Source organism: Strigops habroptila, chromosome 4 (genome assembly GCF_004027225.2).
Source record: "Strigops habroptila isolate Jane chromosome 4, bStrHab1.2.pri, whole genome shotgun sequence".
Classification (NCBI taxonomy): domain Eukaryota; kingdom Metazoa; phylum Chordata; class Aves; order Psittaciformes; family Psittacidae; genus Strigops; species Strigops habroptila.
Window position 1 is genome coordinate 35,458,073 of NC_046358.1, and position 12,826 is coordinate 35,470,898.

General features: G+C 43.9%; 1 protein-coding gene across 1 annotated transcript in view; it reads right to left on the reverse strand.

Annotated features, from left to right (window-relative positions):
* The window catches only part of ESRRB (estrogen related receptor beta), an 80,385-nt gene that overhangs the window by 31,693 nt on the left and 35,866 nt on the right, over positions 1-12,826 (reverse strand). The window contains exon 2 of the mRNA XM_030484237.1: positions 5,931-6,340. Coding sequence (XP_030340097.1) covers positions 5,931-6,340 — 410 coding nt within the window. The remainder of the gene's footprint in view (positions 1-5,930; positions 6,341-12,826) is intronic.

The following is a 12,826-nucleotide window of genomic DNA, read 5'->3' on the forward strand; positions in this document are numbered from 1 at the left end:
AAAAAAACCAATCCCAAACCCAACTATCACAAAACACAAACAAAAAACTCCAACAAAAACCAAAATCAAAACCTTCTCCACCCTAGTACACATGCTTACCACTTGCAGGAAAATGAGACTTTGGAAAAGCAGCTGAGAGAAGCCCCAGTACTTGCATTAACCAAAATTTTACTTTATGCAGCTTATATAGTAAGAAAAAACAGAAATGTGAGGAGCAAGACTTCAGGACCCTTGCCACTATGAGGGGAAAAGGGGGTAGCTGTAGGTGTAACACCAGCACTGTTTGCCTCTTCAGGGTGGCACACCTAGCTCGAGCTCCACAAAAGAGGACTTAGATATTTCAGACAACCTCACCCAAATCAGCCTCCAGCTTGCAAGAGGATGAAGGAGATGGGTCCTGAGGCTCTCTACTGGCAGCAAGTTTGTCTGTGGGGTTTCTGACACAGAAATACTTTACCAAAGTTCCACAGAAAACATCCTTCTGCATGGAGTTCTCTGTACAGATGCACTGAGGCAAAAAGAAAACACAAGACTGATAGAACTGAGCTGCACCAGAGATGGTTTTCTGAATCCAAATGCCAGAGCTGTGAATAGTAAGCAGCATTCAGGCACCAGACCTAGGGAATGCTGCACTATCCCTGCTTAAGTTTCAGAAGTTTTTTGAAAGCTCAGAACACCTCCTGGTCTTTTTGCTGTGAACTCCCACCTGAAAAGTAGCAGGCACATTTCTGAGAAGGACAGAAGGATAGGAGAGTGCCCAGCCTACCATGGCTGCTACTATAGGGACACAAACCCTCACTTTTGTATTTCACAGGCCATTTGCTGAACCTGTGCATGGCAATACTCTTCTGCTCAGGAAAATGAGCAAACTCTCTCAACTGCTCCTCTCTTCCCAGGAGCCACTCTAACCACTGTAATGATTACCAGGAAGTCCTAGAAGATGCCAGGTTTTGTTACAAGCCTGTTATAAATCCCTACAAGTCTTCTGAGACGTATTATCCATACTTGGAGCCTCTCACTGATGTAAGTGGCATACAAGCACAGCAGTTGTGTTGCTATACTCATTGAGTTTGAAGCTTGCAAGATTCAAGCAGGGAATCCACAGATGCAGGCACTTCGCCTGATTCACAACCTGCCTATTCAGAAGATAATGGTAAATATGTCTCTTCTCTCTGACTCTCCAATGACCAGTTCTCTCCAATATCACTCCCTGCAAGTCCTGTTGTATCACATTATGGATATGAGTTCCACAAACACACAAAGATCAGGGAGAGAAATCTTAATTCGGATTTATTTTGCTGAGCTTTAAGCTTTTATTTTATATTAATGGGTCATTTTAGAAATAGCCTTAATTTTCACCATTTGAAGATGAAAAACAGATGAAAGGTAGTCATGAATATGTTGAATAATAAAGGACTCGTATGGTTACATAGAACTGTTATTAGTTAATGTTCAGAATAGGAAAAACCAGTTGTAACGACTGATGAACAAAAGATAACAGTAATATATTTGGTTGATATATAATGCTTTATCAACTGAACAAACTAATAAAAGCAGGAATAGAGTTAGGTTAGAATCTGTATCCAGTAAGAAATCCAGCATTTGCGTTTGTCCTAAATTTGGATAAATGGATTAGTTAGGATTTCCATGGAATAGAATTCAGAAAACTTTAATTCAGAACCATCCAAAGTATATTATCTTTCATGTAACAGACCCATTCCATTCAGCTAATATGAAATTATTGGTTTCAAATCATAGAATGGTTTGGGTTGGAAGGGAGCTTAAAGATCATTTAGTTCCAACCACTTTTTCATGGGCAGGGGCACCTTCCACTACACCAGGTTGCTCAAAGCCCCATCTAACCTGGCCTTAAACACTTCCAGGGATGTGTGGATCAGGCCAGCTTCTCTGGGTGGCCTGATCCAGTGTCTCACCACCCTCATAGTAAAGAATTTCTTCTTAATATCTAATCTAAATCTAGCCTCTTTCAGTTTCAAGCCATTCCTCCTTTCCTTGTCTCCACATGCACTTGTAAAAAGTCCCTCTCCACATTTCTTATAGGCCCCCTTTAGGTGCTCAAAGGCTGCTCTAAGATCTCCCCAGACCCTTCTCTTCTCCAGGCTGAACAAGCCCAACTCCCTCAGCCTGTCTTCAGAGGAGAGGTGGTCCAGGCTCTCTTAAACACTAAAAGCAGCACACTTCAACATGCCCAAAACTCAGATTCTCTCCTATCTTAGCTAGATTGCACCTTCAAAAATATTGACAAGTCAGGTGATGCGCATGGCACATGTTTTTATGGGGGACACTTGCATCATGAAGGTAAATGCAGACTGCCACTAGAATATAATAGGGACCCAAAGCACAGTTCCCACAAAGCAATACAATGATACAGGAAGAGGATTCAATTTTTGTCAGATAGCCTAGCTTCATATCAGGTCAGAATTTCCCACTCAAAGCACAGGAAGTTCAGCCCTGGGGTTCAAAATAACATGTTCAGAGAGAAAGGTCTGCAGCCCAGTGGCATGTGCTATCCTCTTGTCTCGGGTTTTCATCTTTCCATCTCAAGCATTGCCAATGCTGCAAAGTGGAAACAGCACACAGGTTTCCAGGCCTTGATCCTTCTCTTGGGCTATGTAACATAACATGAGAGAGGTCACAAGTATGACCCCCCCGAAAACCTATGGGACAGGTTAGGATGTGCTGTGTGACCCTAGCTTACTTCTGCAAAACCAAACATTCCAATTCAGCTTGAAATGAATCAAAGGTTTGGATTTTCCTCACTTCTTTTTAATTCCAAAAATCAATGTTTTTCTTGGGGAAATGTGACTCAGTACAAATACTGTACAAATACAGTTGTGACCTCAGAGATAACCAGCCATGCCCATGGTGGCTTTCAGCCTATTTCCTCCCCCATCACTTGCAAAGCACCAGCCCTCATGCTGTCCAGGACAGCCTGGCCTCACCTGGCTAAGGGGGAAACTGAGTGGCAGAGCTGTCAGGCTCAAGAAAGATCTGCAGCTTGGATGTCCGTTCTTCCCACTGCTGCAGCAGCAGCAGGAGCGGAGAGGCTACTGCAAGATCCTCCTGTCTCAAGACATGCAGGTTTTACCTGAGTTAATGCAGCTAAAAAAACAACAGGCAGACTGGGTCTTTGTAGTAGGGGAGGAGGGTACTTGGAGAGGGGATTTAGTGTGAAGATCTGCTTCATGATCAGTGTTAGCTAGATAGGGCTGTGGTAGTGTAATCATCCAGGACAGATTTAGACCCATTTTCCAGCAGCATGCACACCTATTACTTAATAAAGTTGCCAAACATAGGGCCAGCAGATTAAGTACTCTCATAATAGTCACTGGTTTTCCATCTTTCAATACTTAGGCACAGAGAAGTGAAGTAGCTGGTCTAAGCCCACAAAAGCCTGATGAATTTACCTACTGCATCTCCTGAGCACCTGAGAAATCCTGGGGTCGTAGCTCCATCCCTGTGCTCAAACCATTAAATCGACACCATTCCCAGACACCAGAATCACACCAAGTCTTATGATAGCAGGGGATACAATCGTGTAACATACAGATCTGCATGCTTTCTGCACACCCTACATCAATGGTAGGCAGCTTGGATGAAGATTTTCCCACTTCTTCAGTTAGATACTTAACACATGTACTGAATATAATACGGTTGGCAAGATGAACACCTTTTGGAAATGCTTTTGCCACTCTCTCTTTTATGTGATCCTTAAACCCCTCTTCCCTGCATACCCAGGGCTGTGCTCAGATATAGTATGCACTGCAGCAGAGCTCTGGGAATGGTGCATTTTCTTGACTCAACCAAACTCTGCAGCCCTATTTGCTGCCTGCCCCCCTGGGCTCGGCCTTCAGCTCCATAGCTGAAATTTCTCACCCTTGGGCACTGCACACTCGGCTCTCCCACTCTTGGGAATAAAAGCATTTTTGGTACCTCACTTGCCAGCCAAAGCTGATGACAAGGTGAGAGAAATCTCCACTTATTCCTTTCCCCCATCTGTTACATGTTAACAGGCAATCAATTACGGAACCACAGGGAGAATATGGCTGTGCTGGGGAGAGGGGGTTGGAGGGAAGTGCTCTCCCTTCTTGGGATTACGTCAGCTGACATATCACGCAGGCTGATACAGGTTTTAGGTACTGCTGCCCTGCATAATTTTCTTTTGAATTTCTCTGAAAACTCTTCAAAAGTTTCCAGGTCTTTTTTTTTACCTCTCTAGGTTAGGCCTCTCTTCTCCTCTGCCACAGAGGTGCTCCAGTATCGCTCCCATGATGGGTTAGTTTTTCAGTCTCTTCCTGTACAAGCAGCCCCTAGGGCTTTGCTTCAGAGTACTGCTCTGTCTCTCCTTTAGCACCTGAATGTGCCAAAACGAAACACTGGGAATGGGTCCAAGTGCTGGAGGAGGGACAGAGTCAGTGCTGACAGTCAGAAGTGCAAGTAGAAGTTCACATTCAATCACAGGAGATTCAGCAATGACAAATCACAGAAACCCTGCCAGGGAACAACAGGCCAATGCCCTAGAGATGGCCATGCTTTCCACACAGCATAATGAAAGAAGAAGAGTCAGTGGGGCAATACAAAGAGATTATTCCCACAGCTGGATAACAATAAGGAGAGACATCTAGAAACTATGAAATTAAGCTAGAAATAGTGAATTCTGCAGAGACCTGGGCTGAACTGCACCCTATACTGCTCTGTCCACTCCAGAGTTGAACATCCCCAGTGACAGAGAGTAATCGGGCCCATTCAATGAACAAAAATAAAATGAGTGCTCTCCCCACATGTGCCTTTCTTTCATTTCACAGGAGACAAGAAAGCGTTGCCGTGGTGGACTGACCCCAGCCAACTGCCAAGTACACACAAAACTGCTTGCTCACTGGACATCTGTGCCCAGTCAGCCCACTGTGGCTAGGTAAACACAATACGCTTTCCACTGGAAGGTGAAGGATTCTGTTCTTTTCCCAGTTAGAGAATGTAGGAAGGAAAGGCTTTGCTCACACAGGGCCCGCTTACGTAAGTACACCCAAGCATCCACGGATATTGGAGCTTGCCCGGAGGCACTCCTTCTTTTGGCTATCCTGCTGTACCTGCATGAGTGCACATCCGCAGCATACCTATGCAGTCAGGACACATGTGAATTGTACATGCAGGTGCAATGCACTGCAATTCACCTACGCATACACGCACTGAGGTTTTCAAAACCACCTGAGGAATTTCTCATCCTTAGTAAGACTGACAAAAACTGGGTATCTCTATCTCCTTCAGTGTCTAAATTTTTTATCTTTAAATTAGTTGCATCTTAATGAAAAGGGCTATTGGAACTAGCAAAAGAGGAACACAGAATTGACTCCTATCCAAGTGCCTGTCCAGCCTTGCGGTGAGGTCTATATGGAGTCCACAGCCACAAATTAAGACTGGCAGGACAGAGTGAGAAACTCTCTATTCTTGCAATGCTGGAGCTTTCACCTCAAGGTGCAGACATCTCTGAAGGGAAGCCATCTCTAGGCAGGGGCATCTACTCTTCAAATGGGCCTTAAAAACACCTTTAGAGTGCAAAGCATTTCCTTTCCAGGCCTGTCCAGGCCTCACTCCACTAGCAGCCACATTATCAGGGTATCAGTGCCACTAGGCCAGGTACCCAGATCTGGTAGACAGCCAGGCTAGGAACTTGGCAAAGGTTCCTACCATGGCAAAGCGTAACTTCAGGTCCAGGTTGATTTGGAAGGACCAGAGCTGAGCAGGAGGAAAGATGAAGCATACAAAAGGATGGAGGTTTAGGTGCACTACATGCACCCTCTGCTTCTCCCTTTTACATGACATGGAAACACCACAGTCTCAGCAACGTCTGGGGCTGCCTCCCTTTTTTGCTATGAAACAAATGTCTCAGTTTCCCTCCCTTCCCACCATACCTTGAATAGTCCTCTTGAAGAAGGCTTTGCATGCCTCACAGGAAGCCACGCCGTAGTGGTACCCAGAAGCAATGTCCCCGCACACCAGGCACAGCCGCTTGGGGATTGCATTGAGCATGTACTCGCACTTGGTGGGTGAGTCCTCCATGATGGCGCTGGCGCAGTCGTCGTAACGCTTGCGGCAGGACCCACCACCAATCCCTGTGCCATTGAACATGGGTGGTGAGTCTAGGCCATTGGGGTGGCCACCCATGGTGATGCCGTAGCCACCGCTAGCGTCGGAGGAGCCGCTCGGGCTGTGGTGGCTGATGGCATCGATGCCAGAAGATGGGCTGGAGGGCTCGGTCTTGATGAAGGACCCACAGCTGGAGGAGAGGTGCCGCTCCTCCGTGGCCATTCTGCCGAGCAGCCTGCAGGGAGAGAGCAAAGGCACTCAGAGACCTCCTGACCAAACCCATCTCCAGGTTGGTCGAAAGAGAGCTCTCCTTTTCCCACCTCAGTCCAGCTCCAGTTGGCTCAGGCAGTTCAACCCCACCCTGGTCCTTCTCCTTCAGGAGTATCAGTACAACTCAATAAAAACCAACATGCCTACTACCAACAAACTCACACTAGAATAAAGACAAGGCTATTCATGTAGACCATGATTTCAGGCTGCTCAAAGGCTGCAGTGCTGGGAAGGGGCATCAATGCTGATGAGGCACAATCTACCCCCAGGATAGCAGAAAGAAATGAGCCTGTCTGTGGCAGACCTGGTGGAAAAGATGTTTGGTTAGTTCAGAATGTGCTGCCCTGGCTCTAAGCAAAGAGTTCACTAGCAGACCCTGCCGAAAGGACCTGCTCAGATTGGATTTTCATTTGTAATACAGAAGTAGTTGATTAATTTTCATGTTGGATTTCCTCTTCCCTCTCTACTCCCCCTTCACTATCATCACTAAAAGAGGAGCTTAGAAACTGATGGAAAATCATCTGATCAAAAGTTTCATCCAGCTTAATCTTAAATCTTTATTTACTAGTATAGGGCTTTTGCATGGAGATGCTTCTCTCAAATTCCCATTTCTTAGAGACAGGTTTATGCTCTTAAGTATATGGAAAGGACTGCATCTTTACCAAATTTGAAGCTCTTACTTAGAATCATAGAATCATAGAACAGTTGGGGTTGGAAAGGACCTTACGATCATCTAGTTCCAACCCCTCTGCCATGGGCAGGGACACCTCACACTAGACCATGTCGCCCAAGGCTCTGTCCAACCTGGCCTTGAACACTGCCACAGATGGAGCATTTACCACTTCTTTGGGCAACCTGTGCCAGTGCCTCACCACCCTCACAGTAAAGAACTTATTTTAGTAAAAAAAAATAAAGTTTAATAAAGAATAATAACAATAAAAAAGTTTAATAAAACTACTTATTTTAGTCACAGATAGTCTTACTCCTTACATAAATGTTCAGTCTTTTTTTTAGAACACTGCTAATGTTCACCTTATGGCAATGAGTTTCAGGGATTACTTGTGTGGAACAAACAAAAAAATCCCACTTTTATATGCCTATACTGTATTTGCAGCCTTTCAGGCTCCCTGAACATCTCCTGACACTCCTCAGGAAATGTACTTTTGCCATGTTCTCCTCATTCAGCTCTTTCCTATCCGTATAATTGTTCTTCATGCAGAAGTTTTTGCAGACCTCTTATCTGCTTCATCATCCATCTCTGAACTTCCTCTTGTCTGGCTATTTCTGTTCAGTCCAGAACAAAGTTCAATGAGCCAGCTCCTCAGCAGCATGAAACTGGCACCGCTCCATCACTTCTCCAGCTGAAGGTCTGGACAGTGGTCTCACCATCAATTACTTACTGACGTTACCATATTTTCAATGTTATTTTCAGCCTATTACATAACTCCTTGCATTGTTTGCTTTTTTCTTTAAATTAAAATCTAAATTGTTACCATCTCTTCAACAGAGAATATCAGCAAGTTGCTTACTGCAATCCTCAGATCTTTTCCTGTGTTGCTACAGTTAATTTAAAATCCATTAAGACATATGAAGAATCAAATTAATGCCTTCTGGTGTGCAATGTTTTGCAATAGGCAACAGTGCATTTCATCTACCACTGTGCTGTCCATGCATTCAGCTTTATTAGGATCCTCTGGAGTTTTTCAGTCTTCCTTGATAATTTGATGTCATCTGCAGTCTCCTTGTTCATCCACATCCCAGATCATTAACACGTGGATCAAACACCACAACACTGATCTTTGTGGGTGATTCGTGTTAACCTTTATCATGCTGAAAATTGACTTCTCTTTCTTTTCTGGGTAGGGTATGTCTACCCTTCCTTTTCTGTCTCAGACACTTTCTAATTGATAATAGTATTAACCTGAGAGGTTAAATTTTCCCTTCAGCAAGATAATTTTTCAAAGGCTTTTAAGAAAACCTAAATACATGCATTTTCCTGATGACATGTCCAAAGAATTCTGACTGACTGGATGCTTGACTTTTCTTCTTGGAAGCTCTGCTGGTTTAAAGTTACCATACCACGGTCATCTGGGTAACTTCTATTTCTATTTCGGTTTCAGCCTATTTACCTGGTATTTGTGGCAACTCCTTCTGCCAAAAGGTCAAACCAGTCAGGAGACAGGACAAAACATTCTGTGATACAGCAAGGCTGGAGTGTGCATGTATATATATCACATCTGTGTCTGTTGATATGAATGTAGATGTTTGATATGCAGCAACTTCACAGTCCCGCATCCTTATGATTTCATTTGACCCATGTATCTCCTAATTTTCCCTTCATTTCATCCTCGATGTTTGACCTCATCTCCTACCTCTGGAATCGATCACCTAAGTTTGTTACTTGGCAAGACTCTTGACCTTGAGAGCATGGGCAAGCATCTCACGTTCCTCAGCTGTTTTGTGTGGTGTTACTTGAGAGGAATCCAGAGTTTGGTTCCTCTCAGAGACAGTGTGATGAGCTGATGAATGCCCATGCTTTGCTCAGAGGGTCACACTGGACTAGAGGCCATGGAGCAGTTACAGGAATAAGTGCTGCAGATACATTCATCTTTAAGCCCACAGGGCACCTAGACAGATTGCAGATCTCCTGGTGTAATGCCAGCTGACTGTGTGGAAGAAGATGAAGCTTTGCTAGCTGAGACCAGATCTTAGCACCTCACAGCAAAGCTGAAAGCTGCTGTGCTGGCCCAGATGCTGGGACTTTTCCCTACCTGAGAAGTGCATTTGTAGTAAAAATGTGAAGATCATTGGGCACAATAGTATGAATTGGGGACAAAACGGAATGCAAAACCACCATAAAACACTGTTCTGCACTGCGGAACTCCACATTAAAAGCAGTTGGAATCTTAGAGGCAGACAGAGGACACCACTATGATAAAGGCATGACAAGGAGGTAAGCTGTACTGTCAGATTCAGTCAGCAGAGTTCAAATACCAGTTTCTGTCTGTTAAAAAGCCCAGAATTCACAGAGAACCCCAAGAGGACCCACTGAGGTATTTCCCCTCCATAAAAAAAAATAAAAGAGGGGAGACCAGTCTCCTAGGACGAACGCACTTCTCAACGCACAACCTCAATTAAGGAGCCTTCCTCCCCAAGGAGGGCAAACAGTGACAGTGACTGTCTGATTGCAAATCAAGGATAGCAACAAACCCCCTACACCCTTAGAGCTGAGGATGCTCCTGTTCCCTCCCAGGAGACAGTAATACACAGTGAGTTCTGCTTAGATGTTAACATGTGCTTTAGAGGCAAAAGTCCTTAACACCAAGACAGATCAAAGATCATAGCTAAGGTGACTCCAGCCATTCCAGACCTTGTGTTATTCTTTTCTGGCCTCTGGTGCAACTTTCATAGTTGATTATTGCTGGCAAAACACACTGAGTTAAGCCTTACCAGCTCTGACTTTCTGCAAGTCTCATGGAGATTCCGTGGTGATTTTGAAACAGACTCAAGAGTGTCCCCTGGCAATGAAGTTCATCTTGAACTTCAAGAAGAACAGCTAAATGTTTCTTGCAAAGAGTTCAAAGTGATGAACAGCCATTTTGCTCATCTCTAGTTACCTTAATAGGAATGTAAAAGGAGAGAGACTTGATCCAACTCTCCTCCATGCTGGCACAGGAAACTCCGTTACTATTTCTGTGCCTGTGTAACAGGCTTAGAGGTTCTAAACGTTTCGTTCTTTTCACCTTTCCTCATCATAGGTCATTCCCTCTAATCCCTTTAACATCTTTGTGGCCCTTCTCTGGATGTGTTCCAGATTTGCCTGGGTCTCTCTTGCAGCAAGGTGCCCTGAATCGCACAGCGCGATGCACAGCAGTACAGGGAAGAGTCACTCTGGAAAGCAAACAGCCGGGCAGACATATGGACCAACTAAGCAGTAGCTTTGCCAGACATCAGGGCGCACATCAGCTCACATCATTTGATAGCCACTGTCTCACTGGGACGTCTCTGAACATAAGCTGCTCTTGCTACTGTGCTCTGCACAACATGAAATTTGGAGATTCTCCTTGTTCCAAAGCAGATCCAGTATCATCTTTAAATCACACATTGCCAATTGCCACTTGTTTTACCAAAGCCTAATACTACTAATTTTTTCAGCCTAGCTCTTCTTCTTTCTACTTCGATTTTTTTCTTCTATCTTTCAGTTCTGTCAACTGTAAAGTTGAGAACTTTGCATTTTCCTCCAGGTCACTAATGAATATTTAAAGTCAAAACACTGCCCTTTTGGACATCACCTTTGCAGAAGGATAAAGAATGTCTCTAACCCTTCTGTTACACCCTGTCAGCTAATCCATGATTCATTTCACAGGATTTGTATCAAAACCAATTTGATCTAATTTCCCTAATAAGATCTTGCACAGCTTTGTGTCAAAAGCCCATGCATGGTCCAGAGAAAGTCTATCCATTGCATTGCTTTTACCCACTAATTATCTAATTGTATCAAGAGAGGTTATTGTCTGCTGTACTCCTGTTTCATAAACCCACTGCTGTTTATCACTAACAACGTTGTTAGCCTTTACATGCCTGTAACAGCCCTCAGACAAGCATGCTCCAACCTCAGTGATTCCGGATGTAAACATGCAGGTTTAGACCAAGTCAAGATTGTGCTTTAGGTTTTTATCCATTAGTGTTATCTCCCTTGGGCAGTGATGTTGGGTTAATGTTACAAGTTCCACCAGTCCTTCTCCAGCCTTTCATCTTTTGCCATTTCTCTGTAATGCCTGGACTGCTTATGAGTTTAATGCTTTATTGAGAACAGCAGCAATACTAAGAGAAGGAAAGACTGCCAGATGGACAGGACTGGAAAGGGACAAAAGATTGGTGTTATAAAATCAAGGCAGTAAATTTTGCCTCAAATTTTTTTATTTTTAAACTTCAAAGATTACAAGTTTGGGATTGATGCAGCTAAGCCTATTTTACTGCACATCCTTCAAGGTTATTTTTGCCAGAAACGGCCATTTGTAGCTATGCTCACCTCTTTACTGACCCACTTCTGGATATGTCAACTACAGGAAATCAGTACTCTTTATCTACAAGTCTTCACCTGACTCAAGAGAAACATGGTCCACCACTTACACCTGCTTAGCAAGATAGCCAGAACAATATCCAGCTTTGAAACTGAAGGCAACTTTTCCCCACCAGAAGAATTCTCTATTGGCTAAAGGGATTCACAATTCAGTAACTTAATACCATCTGAGCATCTAAGCGCAAACCTAAACATTTGACCCTATACCTTCTCCAGGCAATGCTCCCTATTCCAAACTGGATCAAGGAAAGTTTAGAGGCAACACTGCTGAGCTTCTCTAGTGGCTGATCCTCATTATGTGATCTTCAATAGGAAAGGCAAGGATAGCTCAGTACAATACTCCAGTTTCCTGGACGAAGGTAAGAAATGGGCATCAGAAGTTCTGCCATGTAGGCTAGCCAGTCCCTTCACGAGTATTTTCCGATAAAATCACAAACTCACCAACCCAACATGCGGGAGATTTCCACAGTAAGACTGAAGTTGTCATTAAAATGAATGCTGAAATATAGCTATAGGGCTAGTATCAGCTGAGGGAAGGGGAGAAAATGAGAACACTCAGGACCTCCTCAGGCAAAACCTTCTCTATTCTGGGCACAAGGAGAAATGTAAAATGTCAGAAATGGGCTTTTTTTTGGTGGTTCTCACAGCTGGATGTGGATTCCAGACAGAATGCAATCTTGATTTTTTTAAAGTCCTTTCAGATCTAACATAAAATTGAAAACCCCTGCAGGTAAGGTGCTTGTACAATTTGTAACTTCCAGGTGCCCTATGGCTGTGCTTGTGGAACTGCACTTTAGTCCTGAAGTCCATGAAGAAGGAGTCCTCACAGTAGATTCAAATTTTACTGACAAAACCTGAGAAGACTGCCAGTATAAACCTGCTCACTTCAGGCCCCAGCTTGTGACAAAAGTACACTTTGGATTGCACAGATATTTTTAAACTAGCCATGCAAAGAAGCTTTAATCTGCAGAAACACCAATGATTTAAACAGAGATAAAACATCCAACCTCTTCTCTGCTACAGGCCTATTTTTGCTATCAGTGTTTGTTAGCCCAGATGATATAAACCTGCATTGCATGTGTAAATGAGATGTGCGTATCATGCCATGATGTCACTTGGGCATTGCATCCTTTGTGGGCCACTTGAGAGAGCTTTGCAACCCACAGCTGGTTGACGAACAGTATAGATCAGCTTCTCAAACACTGGCTGCAACTCCAGTAACAAGCCAAATTTTGTCAGGTGGGTTTTTTTTTTTTAGATACAGAGGACAGAAATAAATGTTTTCCAAGTGACAGGCTAGACATGACAGCTGCAACAGCAGCCAGGGTAATTTTAGGTCACATATGCAAAGAGCTAATGTCATGGAGC